Raw genomic sequence first — 16,204 nt, 5'->3', positions numbered from 1 at the left:
CAGAGTATTACAGTGGTATCTAGCACATGTTGGAACAGCTCACTAAAGAGCTTCCTCAACCAAACTGCTTCACAACAGGCCATACTAGCAGCAATGTATTCGGCCTCCGCGGTGCTCAAAGCCACCGACTTCTGCTTCCTGCTCATCCATGAGATCGAAGCAGAACCAAGATTGAAACAGCATCCAGATGTGCTCTTACGATCCACCACACTGCCAGCCCAATCGGCATCAGTATATCCCCGGAGTATCACACTCCCGGCAGTGTATCTCAGCCCATGGTTTATCGTGCCCCGAAGATATCTCAAAAGGTTCTTGGCACCAACCCAGTAAAAATGATGAGGCTCAACCATCTGTTGACTCAAAGTATTCACTGTAAAACATATGTCCGGACGGGTGTTCACATCAAAGCTCCTATGAGTTGACGATACTCAGTAGGATTGGCCAAGATAGGCCCAGCAGCGCTGCCACTCAACTTCTTAAAGTTGAGTTCCATTGGTGTCGACACGGACTTACAGTCCACCATCCCAAATCTTTCCAGAAGCTTCACAATATACTTTCCTTGAGAAAGGAAAATCTCTCCAGGTCTCTGCCAGACCTCCAGGCCTAGGAAATAGTGCATCAGTCCTAGGTCTTTCATCTCGAACTCAGCAGCAAGCTCCCTCTTACATTGATGAATGAGAGGGTCATCACCTGTCAGGAAGAGGTCGTCCACATACAGCACTAGAATGAGAGGCTTTCCTTCCTCAACCTTAAAGTAAAGGTTTGGATCAGCATTGCTTCGAGTGAAGCCCAGCTTCATCAAGTAACTATCCATCCTCTCATACCAAGCTCTGGGTGCTTGCTTTAACCCATAGAGGGCTTTCTTCAACCTGCAGACATAAGTGTCTTGATCTTGAACTTCAAATCCCAGAGGTTGTTCTACATACACCTCTTCCTTTATTGCACCATGCAAAAAAAGCGGTCTTGACATCCATCTGATGAAGACTCCATCCTTGCGTAGCAGCAAGGGCTATGATGGATCGGATGGTGGTATATCGAGCCACAGGTGCAAATATATTGTCATAGTCAATTCCTTCCTTTTGAGAGAAGCCATGGGCAACAAATCTTGCCTTAAACTTTTCAGCGCTCCCATCAGATCCATGTTTAATCTTATAGAGCCATTTAGCGGTGACAACAGATTTGTCCTTCAGTTTCGGGACCACATCCCAGACATCATTCTTCATAATAGCCTCATATTCTTCATGCATAGCATCCTTCCAGACTTGATGCTTGATGGCTTCCTCAAAAGATCCAGGTTCAGATTGTATAATAGTACTCATGGCAGCTAGATACCCTTGGTATCTACACGGCTTCTTGCTTTCTCGGAATGATCCCCTTGGGGCAGCATGACCCTCAGCATCTTCGAGGGTGTCCCTGAGCCATGATGGCCTCTTTCCTAGAGAAGGGGAAGGATCAATAGGGTCCATTTGCCCTTCAACATCAGGCATAGTCTCATCCTGGGGTTCTTCCAGATTTCCAGGTCTTTCTTCATGGTTTTCTTCAGATCTAGGAAGATCTACTACTTTCTTCAGGGAGGCATCTTCGTCAAAAGTGACATCATGGCTTATCTCTACTTCCCTTTGACCAGGTACATAGACTCTATATGCCTTAGAAGTCTCACTGTAGCCCACAAACATTCCTTTCTTCCCAGTAGCATCCAGCTTACTTCTCTTTTCTTTCGGCACATGAAAATAGACAGGACATCCAAAAATTCTAAAATGTGAGATATCAGGTTTCTTACCAGAGAAAACCTCTTCGGGAGTTTTGGAGTCCAAAGCGGAATGAGGGCATCGGTTTTTGAATGTACACAGCAGTATTTGCAGCTTCTCCCCACAGAAACTTTGGAAGACCCTGGTCACATAGCATGGCACGGGCAGCTTCCACAATAGTCCTATTCTTGCGTTCAGCAACACCATTCTGCTCAGGAGTATATGCAGTGGTAGTCTCCCTCTTAATGCCAGCTTCTCTGCAAAAGTCTTTGAACTCATTTGACTCATATTCAGTGTCATTGTCAGTCCTCAAAATCTTGTTCTTCTTTCCGGTCATATTTTCCACCGAGGCTTTGAAGGTACGGAACCACATGAAAGCCTCATCCTTCTTCTTCAAGAAGTATATCCAGGTTTTGCGAGAGAAGTCATCAGTAAATGTCATATAGTAAGAACATCCCCCCAAGGATGAGATCAGTTGTGTGGGGAAACCCTTGATCAATTCTTCTTTTATCTTCAAAGTGCAGCAGAGAAAGAGAGAGAGTGTACATTTACAACAGAAGTCAACACTTTGACTTGTCTAGATCTGAGCATAGATCATCTCATATAACGATGAGATCAGTTGAAGACATTCTGCTTCAACTGATCCTCCAAGGTGACTCCTTCACCTATCATCATCCTACATCAGGTTCTCAAGCTGCACCACTGCATATGCATCATGCATCATCATGCTGCTCTTGATCTCATGCATCACTAAGGTTGTTGAAGTAGAACGTCCTCTCATAGTGGTCATGTGATGGTACCAAGCTGAGGTCACTCTAATAGTACCGAATCTTGTGGTCACTGAGTTTATCTCTACAATGGCACTGAACCTCTCCTTCTGCAATAACACCGAAACTGAAATTACAACACCGAATTGAAGTCACTGTCCTTTGTGGTAGCACCGAGACTTTTTCTTGAGATAGTAACAAGACCTTGTCCCTGAGATAGCACCGAAATCCTTTACTGAGATTTCACCGAGACTGTATTTCAGGACTGTTGTGTGAGATAACTCGGTCCCTTCATTCGAGATTTTCATCCAACCGAGATCCTTACCCTTGTCACTTCTTGTAATTCAGATCACTGTTTGCAATAGATACGTTACTGGATTATCTTCATACTGTTATTCAATATACTTAAACATCTATAGAAGAACCACCAAGATCTGGTGTCAAGACTGCTTCTTCTCATAGACAACGTTGGATTTTACCACGCTGTCACCTACAGTTACGTGGCATTAACACGGATCCCATGCTGTAGTATAACTGCTTTATAATAGATCAACTACAGGTATATCGTTGGAGGTCGAGGGTATTCATTCATGGTGACTGCGTCCTTATGCCGAGATCATTTAATACACGCTGCCTGATCTATGTTGCCAGATCCCACGCTGCCAGATCAACGAACGTTACAGGATGCCGAGAGTGTCATGACTGCACCATGGTGCAGTCAATACCTTGCTACGGATGCGGCTCCCTTATGCGAAGATTCTCCATTGCTGCGTATAATGACAACGTATAGATTTGCTGCGTATGCGTATAAGGTGACAACGTATAGTGTCCATAACTGCGTATAAGGTGACAGCGTATAGACTGTCCATGACTGAGCGTATAGATGTCCACGCTGTGTGTATAGTTTCCTTAATTTCGTATGCGTATCATGACAGCGTATAGTGCTGTGCATACATAACGTCTTCTCCTTTACAGCGTTTAGGGACGTGGCTGAAGTTTAGGGCTACGTGAACCTTCACACTGCGTATTGGCTTGGCAGCTACAGGTCTCCTTTCAACTGCGGCCAGATCTCCTATGAATTCTTCTATGCTTGATGACTGCGGCTCTTCTTCCTCCATTGACTACGTGAACAAGTCTGCGTTTAGGCTGCTACAGGCAGCGTATAAAGGCTTCTTGTGCAGCATAACAATGCCTCCCTTGACTGCGTTCAGATCTTTGCGGCTAGGGCAATGTACAACAGCTAGGGCATCACTTGAAGACTAGCGTATCACTCATGGTGTCTCTCTCCTTCACCAAAAACCCAGACGTGGAGAGGAGGAGACTACACATGAAGAGGTTGTGCTTATGACTCCAAGTGATGACTTCCAGCTTAGAGGAATCCATTTTCTTCGATGATGATTGCTATAGATAGAGTTTGTCTTCACCTCAGCTCTGATCCCATGTAAAGTTTTGTAGATGTTCTATGCTAAGAGCAATTTCACTTTTCTCACAGCAATCATACAAGTAGATAAGCAAAATGCAGATAGAACATATAAGCAGATCTTACAGAAGACAAATCAGAAACAAGAAAAATGTATGTGTTCGTTTCGGCGGTCAACAGGATGCTTCAACCAGCAAAGTCTCCTTTGGTCAGCCAGCCCAGCATGTGTCACAACAACCCTCCAACCAGTAGATGAATCAACCCAAGTCAGTTCTACAAAAGTCAACGCTGTCCTGAAACTTCTACGAAACCCTAGCAGCAGAAACCCTCTTCGTCCTTCCCACGTGTGGCTGAAATTCGTCCTCCAGGTAGCTCGTACTTTTAGGATGAGAGAGGAAGATGTGAGTTATGTTGTGTTCAAATTCTCTCCAACTTTTCCTGTATATATATCCATCAATGAGGGTGTGTGACACATCTGTTGGGCATGTGAGCCTACATTACAAAACTGGCTGACCTTGCACATATAATTTATTAAGAATAATAAATTCAAAATATAAGTTCTGCTCATCGGATTAAGACTATTTTTATATGGATTTTACACCTCTCAGAAAGAGGAATCCAACAAAAATATCAGCCTCTTAATCTGAGCATCAGAACATGGAGTTTGGACCTAGTTGTCCAATTTCAACACCAAGCAAGAGCAAGAGCAATCACCGAAGACAGTTTGAAAAATCAAAAAAAAAAGGCTTCATGGTTTCCTCATCACACTTCTCGGCCGAAGATAAGCTCACAGATGGAAGATGTCTCTTGATCTGAATTTGGAAGAGCGGGAAGTGTTGGACTATGTGAGGGGTAGAATTATGGAGCCTCCATCAAATGCACCGGCTGCTACAAGGAACAAGTACACTAAGGGTGAAGTCAAAGCGAAGAAGATCATCTGAGACTCAACTGACAAGCGTCTGGTGGCCTACATTTTTGAGTTGAATACCTCCAAGGAGATCTATGATAGACTGGTAAGCTTGTTTAAAATTAGTGATGCAAATCAAGTTTTGTTCCTCAAAAATAAGTTGAAGGATATTAAGAAGAGCAAGGATGAAGATATTCAATCCTACTTCTTAAGGATCACTGAGATCAAAAATGATCTCATATCAATTGGGGCAGTCATTTCTGACAAGGAACTAACCATCACTACCCTTGGAGGGCTCCCATCCGAATGGTATGTATTTAGAACCACTCTTCTCAACAATGACCGAATTTCGAGATTTGAAGAATTGATGTCGAGATGCATTCAAGAAGCGACAAGGATGGAAGAGCAAGAAATGCCTTCAAGCAAAGGCAACCCCGCTACTTTCTCCTCTCATGGCAAAAGGAGAAATAATTATGGGTCTAAAGGTCACTTCAAAGGAAAGACCGGATCGAAGGGTGGAAGGAAGGGAAGATGCTTCGTTTGCAATAAATTTGGCCACTATGTGAGGGAGTGTCCAAATAGAAAGGACACATCACATGATGATGATCAAAATCACTCCAGGGGCAACTCCAACCACAATCAAAGGAATGGCAGGTTCAATGGCAAAGGAAAGAGGAATGCAGGAAATCAAGGAAGTGGTCAACCCTCCAAGAAAGCAAGGAACTCCAGGTATGAATCAAATGTTGTTAACGATAAGCAAGATGAATATTATCTGATATCGGCCCTCTCCACTACCTCTCCTCCGTATTCATTGGCCAATTGGCTTATTAATAGTGGTGCTTCAAGGCACTTCACTGGTTACAAGGAAGCTCTCTCTGATCTGATAGAGAAGGAGACAAACTTGGAGATTATTCTTGGAGACAATTCCACCTATCCTGTAAAGGGTGTAGGGAATGTTACTCTTCAATTAAATCAGGATAACGCAATTCATTTGCAAGAAGTCTTATATGTACCTGATCTCAAGAAGAACCTACTGTCCATTTTGGCAATGGAAGACAAAGGCTACAAGGTGGGATTCATCGATGGCAAGGTATGTGTGTGGAAAAAGAATTTTAAAGATGCTTTCACTCTTGAGTTTCAGGTTCACTCTTTATATCAAGTTGGAGGAAGTCCGTTGGGAGTCATGTCTTGTGACACATCTCTACAGCCTGAACTATGGCACCGAAGGTTTTCCCACCTTCATTATAAAGCTCTACACGATGTGAGACAGATGGTGACAGGGATGCCCAAGTTCAAAGTAGAGCATGAAGGTGTATGTTCGGGATGTGCTGAAGGAAAGCTCAAAAGGGGACCATTCCCCTCAAGCAATAGAAAGACCTTCGACATTTTTCAATTGGTTCACTTCAACATATCTGATATGATGCCCGTGAACTCTTTGGGAGGATATCTATATTATCTCACTTTTACAGATGATTATTCTAGCAAGAATTGGATATGCTTCTTAAAAAATAAGGATGAAGTGTTCTCCTGGTTCCGTCACTTCAAAGCCTTGATCGAGAATCAAACTGAGAAGAGGATCAAGATTTTAAGGACTGATAATGGGACTGAGTATGAATCCAATGAGTTTCATGACTTTTGCAAAGAAGTTGGCATTAAGAGGGAGACCACAACACCATACACTCCTGAGCAGAATGGTGTGGCTGAAAGGAAGAACCGTACGATTTTGGAAATTGTTCATTGCATGCTCCATGCTTCCAAAGTTTCTATGGGCCAAAGCTGCGAATACCGTCGTATATGTTCAAAACCGATGCCCTCATCAAGCATTGGATTCCAACACCCCCGAAGAGATGTTCACTGGTAAGAAACCTGATGTCTCTCATTTTAGAATTTTTGGAAGTCCTATATATTTTCATGTACCGAAAGAGAAAAGAAGCAAATTGGGTGCATCTGGAAAGAAGGGAATCTTTGTGGGCTACAGCGAAAATTCTAAGGGCTATAGAATCTATGTGGTTGGTCAAAGGGAAGTCGAGATAAGTCATGATGTCACCTTTGACGAAGATATGGCTCTTAGCAAGGTTGACAATCTTCCTATTCTTAGGAAAGATAAAGAAGCTAACACCAAGAAGCCAGATGAGAAGGAAGATGAGACGATGCCCGATGTGGAAGAACCTATGGATCCTATTGATCCCCCTCCGCAAGAGCCTTCCTCTTCTAGGAAGAGGCCCTCATGGCTTAGGGGGACTCTTGAAGATGCCGAGAGACATATTGCACCTAGAGGGACTTTCTGTGAAAGTAAGAAGCCGACCAGGTATCAGGGATACTTGACTATTATGAGCACCATCATTCAAAATGAGCCTTCATCGTTCGAATCAGTCGTAAAGCATAAAGTATGGAAGGATGCTATGAATGAGGAATATGAGTCCATCATGAGGAATGATGTCTGGGATGTGGTCCCTAGACCCCAAGACAAAACAGTTGTCACCTCGAAATGGCTTTACAAAATCAAGCATGGAGCTGATGGGAGCGCTGAAAAGTATAAGGCTCACTTTGTTGCTCAAGGTTTCTCTCAAAAGGAAGGTGTAGATTATGATGAGATATTTGCACCTGTTGCCCGATACACCACTATCCACTCGATCATAGCCCTTGCCGCTTCGCAAGGATGGAACCTACATCAGATGGATGTCAAGACCGCATTCTTGCATGGTTCGATTAAAGAGGAAGTCTATGTGGAACAACCCGAGGGGTTTGAGATTCATAATCGGGAATCTCACGTATGCAGGTTGAAGAAATCTCTCTATGGGCTAAAGCAAGCACCCCGAGCTTGGTATGAGAGGATTGATAGCTACTTGATGATGTTGGGATTCACTAGGAGTGAAGTCGATCCGAGCCTTTACTTTAAGGTTGAAGACGATAAGCTTCTCATACTGGTGTTGTATGTTGACGAACTCTTTCTGACATGTGCAAACCCTCTCATTCACAAATGTAAGAGGGAGTTGGCTTCCAAATTTGAGATGAAGGACCTAAGATTGATGCACTATTTCCTAGGGCTGGAGGTCTGGCAAAATCCAGGAGAAATTTTCGTATCTCAAGGAAAATACGTGGTGAAGATATTGGAGAGATTTGGTATGGTGGACTACAAGTCCATGACTACCTCAATGGAGCTTAACTTCAAGAAGTTACGCGGTAGTGCTGCCGGAGCTGTTTTGGGAAATGATTCTGAGTATCGTCAACTAATAGGAGCATTGATGTTCATGATGAACTCCTGTCAGGATATATGTTTTGCAGTCAACACGTTGAGCCAATATATAGTTGAGCCTCATCACTCACATTGGATTGGTGCCAAGAATCTTCTGAGATATCTTCGGGGCACAATCACTCATGGGTTGAGATACACTGCCGAAGATGTGAAGCTACATGGATATTCCGATGTTGATTGGGCAGGCAGTGTGATGGACCGAAAGAGCACTTCCATGTGTTGTTTCTCTTTGGGTTCTGCTTCGATATCTTGGATGAGCAGGAAGCAGAAGTCGGTGGCTTTAAGCACCGCTGAGGTATAGTACATTGCTGCGAGTATGGCCTCCTGTGAGGCTGTCTAGTTGAGGAATCTCTTCAGTGAGTTGTTTGGACATACGTTGGATACTACTGTGATCCTCTGCGACAACCAGAGTGGGATTCGTTTATTAGAGAATCCTGTATTTCACGATTGCTCCAAGCACATTGATATCAGGTACCACTTTATCCGGGATATGGTACAACGAGGAGCAATAAGGTTCCATCATATTGGGACTGAAGAGCGGGTCGTCGACATTTTGACAAAGCCCCTGGGAAAGGTCAAATTCTTAACTTTCCAAGAAAGACTAAGTCGTGGAGAGACCCTCACATGAGGGTCCTGTATGATGCATACATTAAGCTCTGGGAGCTCCAGGGGGCTTGGGGTACTTCATGGAGCGACGAGCGACCATAGGGTGACCCACGCTCACCTAGTGGTGCGCTATGTATAGGGTGAATGATTCAGCCTTCGCCTGTGATACCCCGTGGCGACATTTAAGCAGGATGAGTGGTTCATCCTTCTCCTGCCAAGACATCCTACCCATGCAGTCTAAGACTCATGGGAAGTACCTCTCATCTGGCCAATGAGTAGGGAAATGAAGATAGGGACCATAGTAGTACCGATGGACACATCGTGTATCTACCGTACTCCCTATGCTAAGATGACATTGATCTAGGATCAATTGGAACTGACTTCGGGTCAGTAAGAGTGATATAAATCACTCTCTTTTGGAACTGACTACGGGTCAGTAAGAGTGATATGACACATTCTCTTCAGGAGGACTGACTTTGGGTCAGTAAGAGTGTTATTGGACACTCTCTTTTATCTGGGACTGACTTCAGGTCAGTAGAGGATGGTATGATACATTCTAGATCATTTCTTCTTCTTCATAGTTCAGCAGAGCAGAGCAAAGCCAAGCAGTGCAGGGCAGTGCATTTGATGGCAGAGATAGTACCGACAGATAGATGGATTAGCAGATGGAGTTCTCCCTAGTTGAGAGGGAGTGTTAAAATTGGCAACTAGGGCCAAACTCCATGTGGGTCATCTTATTTATGGCAGCTGATATTTTTCTTGGATTCCTCTCATCGAGAGGTGTAGGATTGATCTAACGATCATCCGATTCCGATATGTATTTATGGAGATATGAATTTATTTGTATTCTTGACAATTTTTCAAGGTCGACCAGCAAGCAAAACAGTCAGTTTTGCCCCCAACTTAGTCTCAACGTTGCATATAAAAGGAGACATTGCGTCTCATTTAACCATCACTCAACACATCATTTTCTCTCTCCCAATCTGATGGGCAAGTGTAGGAGTAGTTGATCTCTCACACGTGCAAGGAGGAGGACAGATTTTTTGTTATAGCAAGCATTGACTGCATTGACTGAAGTTTGACCAAGCTACAAGGTGATGCATTGACCAGATTCTGACTGCGGATTTCTGTTTTGGCATATCATTGACCAAGCGTTGACCAGTGTTGATTGGTTAGGGCTGACCGCAAACTTTGACTTTCATTGACTGTTGTTTAACCGTTGACTGAGGACTGATTTGGGCTACATATACTTGCTATTGGAGGTCGGGTTCTCCTAGGTTGTCTTGAGGTCACTTGGGAGCTGTTTGGCCAACTTTGACCTTGTTGATTTGGATTATACTGTTGTTGTTGTAAAATCACAGATTGTGATATTGTACTATCTCTATCTCTGTTGAATTATCGAAGAATATAAAAGAATTGATCAAAGGATTTCCCCGCATTGGAGTTTGTCCCTGGCTGGTGCCACATCTTGTGTCTCTTGTCTTGGCTTGTCTTCTGTTGTTTACATTTATGTTCTATCTGCATTTTACTATCATGTTAATGTGATTGCTATACTAGAAATTGACATTGCGCTAATAAGAAGATTTGAAGTAAATTGCTCTTAAGCATAGAACATACCATAAATTAACAAATAGCTCAAAACTCTAATTGTCTAACCACAACAATGCAGCACCCTACATCTCTTTTATAGAATTACAGGCGAAAGGGAAGCACAATGACCTATTTGAAAGAACCAAGCTAGTGATCATCTGCTCTAATACCAAATGTTATGGACCAAATAGGCAAATAAGCATAAGAAATACCCAAATTAGTAATGCCACACCTTAAGAATCATAAAAAGAGAATGAAATTTGAATATCAATGCCCTTCAAGGTGAGAACCTGATTTATAGCTTACGTTTAAAAATAATCTTGTTGATCCCTCAAACAAGATATCCTTGGTAACGATAACAATAATATAAGAATAACAACCTAATGACCCAAGATCCAGGGGCTTAACAAAGTTAGCTCATATTAAGCCTTCACCTCAAATATTGGTTGAATGGTTTTTGTAATAAAGCAAGTGATTTTGGGGTGAAAGAAAAAGACAAATGGTAAGGGTCAGAGTCCAGACCATATATTGGAGGGATCCTTGAGTTCAAGGGAGATGCTATTCTAGGAATACAACATTCTAACCTTGTCAGTTGTTATATGAGGGGGATGATGACAACAGACATCAGGCTTTGCATATGGTGATTTTGTTGATGCAGCCAATGATCTTGAATACAAGGATACGCAAATTAGTTGTTGACAGCGTTATTGGATCTCTCATTTGTAAGGAGGTGTTGGTGGATCTCTCATTTGAAGGGAGGTTTTGGAAGAGCAAACAACAAGCTCCAACATTAAATATTATTATATGGACATATGAACATTTGTATACGTATGTTATGTTAGACTATGCTAGTATTAGTGACACGTTAATTTGGCAACTCACTGACAAATTCCAACCATGGGACAAGATTCCTCTTTTCGAGAGAACCAATTTTGACTATTGAAGTGCTCAATTTGGATAAGGGAAAGTGTATTTTTGAATTAAAGCCCACATGTGCACATTTGATCAGGTTGGCCCTAAAGCAAATTAGACCGCCCTTGGAAGGCCATAAATACAAGTAACCTCAACCTCATTTGGACACCATCGTTATGATCATTTCTTCTTCTTTCTTTGGGTTGGCTCGCACAAGTTTGAGATAGTTCATGGATAGTTAACTCGCACAAGTCCGAGATTGCAAGGTCTGAAGCTCGCACGTGTCTAGGGTTTTTGGTTTCCAACCGCATGCATGCCTTAGGCAGATTTTGGTCATAATCGCAGGCTCGCATGCTCATGCGTGTGGTTGGAGGGTTTTAGTCGCACACACGTCACTCTCTGGGTGCGGTTGGGACTTAGGGTTTGGTTTTCTAGTTGACCGCAGATTTCACTCATCGACCGCAGGGTTCAGAAGTTGACCGCAGACAGCGACAGTTGATTACAGGGTTCTGAATCAAGGTTTTGATCAATGGCATGATGGGTTCATCTTATGATATTGTTTAAGTTGATTTTGTTGGATAGTTGTATATGGATTATTGTACTCTCTTTTGCTAAATCATTCAATAACAATCTAATAAGAGGAAGAATTTGAAAGGGTTTTGCCCTAGTCTCCGACCGATCCTGGTGTCTCTATGTGTGAATGTTTTTCTTTTATTGTTCCTTTATGTTCCACTGCATTGATGATGATGTTGTTCTTTCTATATAATTGCATATGTTGTTGAATAATGTTGTAAATCTGAATAATGTTATGATGCTATGGGGTGAATTCTATATGTAAATGGTGAAATGCAATTATCAAAGCAAAGAACAATATATCCCTAAGAAAAATTAACACATGTGACTAATATGTGACCATTAATGTGAATGTTTGTGTTAGGTAGATAAACCACTATAACTGGTTTAAGGTACTATATATGGTTGCATAAACCATTATAACTGGTATAAGGTACCATAAATGCTGCAATGGTATTGGACATATTACAGCCTACCTTGGGCCAGCCCTTGGATTATATTTGCTGCATTCTAATATAATGTTACATATCCTCTCCACTCGCGTGTGCATTTATTTAGTTGTATGTTTAGAGTACAACTTCCTATGAGTATACAAAACGTGCAATTAGGTTTCAATTTTACAAAGAAACGACTGTTTGATCCAGATCTTGGTTGACAGTGAAATGATAGCTAACCTATGCTAAGCTGAGAGTTATGAATTATATTCCTTTCATGCCAACCTTGTCAAAACTCGTTAAACTCATTTGTGGTTATGTAAAGAGAGAACTTATAATGATCCCAACCTTATTGCAATTTCAGAAAATATCCCCGAGGCTATATTTTAGACATTAACAGAATAATCAGCACTAATTTTCTTGACAGATTCCAGCACCATAGTAAAAAAATTAGTAACGGCATTATATCAAATAACAAGCACTTCTTGTGTATGGTGCTGTACTTTGGCCAAATGACCAGGTGTGAGTTCTGTCTCACTCAAAACACTGATTCATATGCCAGTAAGCATGCCGGTAAGCACATTGAGAAAAAGATATGGCACTGATTCATGTACTAGTAATCGCATTGAGAAAAAATATTGCAATGATTCAGGTAACAGCTTATAAATTTATAATATTACCACATCAGGACTTAGAATTGCATACATACATGCGTATATAGATAGATGTATAGATATTTTCCAAGGAAAACCTTGCAGGGAAAACAACAGGCACTTCCCCGCATTATGCAGATGGTACCCTGTTTAACCCCATCAGCATTGATTACAATGCCCGACCCTGTAGGGACATCAAGTGAAGCGTGCAACAGAGGTTGTCAGGCCAAGGAATCAACCCCGAGACCTCATGCATGAGCTCAAAGCACTCGACCACTTGAGGTAGAAGGATGCATAAAAGGCTATATATACTGACATATGTGAGAGACTTTGGGTGGTACAAACTTCCTTATCAAAAACATCTAAAGGAAAAGAGGTTTTCCAATCGAAAAGAAAAACCTTCAATATCAATGAACTTCTGAATGACTTACCAGCTCGTGGCTCTTTCTTGATGCGAGGATCTTTTGCAGCTTGCCATCCCCCAAATGAATTTCTCTTCTCAGAGGGTCTAGTCGGTATTGGTTCGGAGGCACTGTTATTCAAAAACTCAGGAGGACCTGTAACCTGCAGGAACCTAGAGTGAGGGCCTTTTCAACCGAACAAAATATTTTAATTTTGAACAGATAAGGAGTTTGCTCACTAATGAAATGCAAACTGTTAAGGTTAAAGTCCACTGAAAATCTCAAAGCACCTAAGAAAATTTATCAGACAGTTCTAAGCAGCCCTTAGAAAAATAAATCCAACTGGGTTCAATCAAGTCCACTGAAAATCTCAAAGCACCTAAGAAAATTTATCAGACAGTTCTAAGCAGCCCTTAGAAAAATAAATCCAACTGGGTTCAATAAAGTCCACTGAAAATCTCAAAGCACCCAAGAAAAATTATCAGACAGTTCTAGGCAGCCCTTAGAAAAATAAATCCAACTGGGTTCAAAAACCGGCACTTCGCAGTAACCACTACCAGATAAGTTAAACAAAATTTAATTAATGTTTGACCATCCAATACTCCCTTTGGCCCTGCATTCTGCATTCTCGCAGCCCGCTCTCCGAAGAACAAAAGGAAATTGTTTTATTAAACTCAACTGGGTTTTGGCTTAAATTATATTTCCTGAGAACATTTCCTCCATGTAGTACACTGAACTGACAGCCGGTCTCTAATTTTTTAAGTCAGCCACATTCATATCGGGCGCCTAGGAAGAAAAATGAAATGCAAACTGAAAATTAAGTTGGGTAGCTACACACCGTCTCTCGCGCTATTTGTATGAATATAGAGAGACAAAGACAGAAGTAAATAAATAGAGCGAAAATCAACTTGGGTGCCTAGATAAATAATTAAGAAAATGCGTCGTCCTCACATTACAGAGAAACAGATGAAAAAAAAAAAACGGCGTTGCTTAAAGAATGGAGATTAATATGAAAAAAGATTTGAGTACCTCAGAAAAAGCATCAAAAGCAGATGGCAACAGCGATCCCTTCGTTGACTGCAGAGGCATGGAAGGCTTCTGCTCAGGGGATTCATTTCGTTTTTCATTTTCGTCGCTTTCATCGTCACTGTCATTTCGAGCTGCCTCCTCTTCTTCAGAAGAGTATCCCTGCACGAGTGCCAGACTCATCTTCAAAGACGGCCTAAACCCACTTGAAAGAAATAAAGAGTCCACAAAACACCAGATTTTCCCCTATGTCTGTGCCCCAAGCTCGAACGAGTTTAATCTGGGAATCAGTAATAAAGTGCGTTTTGATCAAACTATAACGAGCGTAACGTTTTATTTTTTGGCCCTTTATACGAAAGTGAATTCGGCAATGAAGGCTTTATATATTAAAGTAGCATATTAAATTTAAAACATAATAATAATAAAATTAGTTATCAATTTATGTAAATTTAAAGGAGTATCATTGTTAGTAAATCTTAACAAAAGAGTATATATATATATATGAAGGGGTCAATTCATGTAAATTTAATGGAGTAAAAGAACGTCATTTTTATCTAATTTTGTTTAGAAATTATACAAATGTTTATATATAAATATAAAAAGTATTATAATAAGGGATTTTTGGGGTTCGATGTAAAATGGAAATGTTAAGGATTTTGCATATACTTTAAAGACGCTCTTGTAACTTAATAAATCATGTAGAGCTAGCCATTGGCTAAGGAGGACATGTCTCTTCCCCTTCTTCCCCTACAAGATATAGTTGCATTCTAAGTGTTGCTATCTAACACTCATTGTGCTTCCAAGAAAAAATCAACAATATATGTAAAAAAAACTAGAGGAAGTCCCCAAAATTTCAATTTGTGGAGCCTAATCCATACTTATGGCACTCAGGATGGTAGAACGGGTTTTGGTGGGTTAGTTTACAAGCATCTGGCCCTCCCCCAAATCCTTAAATTCTTGGGTAAACAAGAACTAGAAGCCACTCATCCAGGGACAAATCTTTGTCTCCTTCGGTGGAAGTGGGTTCTTCACCTTTCTCTTTGAAAATAAATCTAATATAGATATGATCTTCAGGAGTGGGCCTTATTTCATGGGAACCCAACGACTGTATTTAGACAAGTGGAATTCGAATGTTAACCTAGAAAATGATGTGCCTACAACTATTCCAGTCTGGGTAAAGCTCCCATATCTTCCCCTGCATTGCTAGAATTATGAAACTTTGATATCCATGGGAAATGCTCTAGGTAAATATATAGATCGAACAAATCTAATAGAAGGTATGCTTCCTTGTGCCAAAATCTATGTTGAAATTGATTTAAACAAAGGCCTCCCTTCGACTATCATGTTAACTCTGGATAATTGGTCCTTCTTACCAGATGTAGACTATGATGTGACACCCCTTTCATTACCCCAAAATTTGTAATGTAATTAAGAACATATAATATTGGGGCATTAGCATTGATGCTATGATGTCAAACTCTATTATATGATGCAATGTTTATTTTTATTGATGAAAATGCGAGAGTTGAAGAAAGGGGACAACCATCAGATTATGATGCCTTGGGGAGGGAGAAAACTTGACTTGGGAGGAAAATACATACCTTGAATTAATAATTCCATTAATGTGATGGTTGGGAAGATGAATGGTTAAGGTGTGTTTATAAAAATGAAAGAGAAAAGTCATTGAAGGAGATTTTTCTTTTTGGCCTTTTTGTTATGAGCATTACTCCATTATTCTTCTAATACACTCATTTTTCCCTCTCTCACTCAGAAATTCGAATTGACGAGAGAATCGGTGACAACTTTTGTAACAAGAATTGGATGTGTTGTAGTTCTTGTTACTTAGACTATATGGCTCTGAGGACTAAGACTTGTCATGTCTGTGTGTAGCACACAAAGCACTAAAGAAAG

General features: G+C 41.2%; 1 protein-coding gene across 1 annotated transcript in view; it reads right to left on the bottom strand.

Annotated features, from left to right (window-relative positions):
- The window catches only part of LOC149164645 (plant/protein), a 53,467-nt gene extending 38,843 nt beyond the window's left edge, over positions 1-14,624 (bottom strand). Inside the window, exons 1-2 of the mRNA XM_089432141.1 lie at positions 14,297-14,624; positions 13,298-13,430 (exon numbers count right to left, since the gene is read on the bottom strand). Of these exons, the coding sequence (XP_089288267.1) occupies positions 13,298-13,430; positions 14,297-14,476 (313 nt within the window). The 5' untranslated portion in view covers positions 14,477-14,624. The remainder of the gene's footprint in view (positions 1-13,297; positions 13,431-14,296) is intronic.
- Between the last annotated feature and the right edge of the window lie 1,580 nt (positions 14,625-16,204).

Source organism: Pinus tabuliformis, chromosome 5_1 (genome assembly GCF_031772625.1).
Source record: "Pinus tabuliformis cultivar Carrire ecotype Pingquan chromosome 5_1, CPIR1, whole genome shotgun sequence".
NCBI lineage: Eukaryota > Viridiplantae > Streptophyta > Pinopsida > Pinales > Pinaceae > Pinus > Pinus tabuliformis.
Note: the sequence above shows the minus strand (reverse complement) of the source record. Positions and strands in the feature narration are given on the sequence as shown.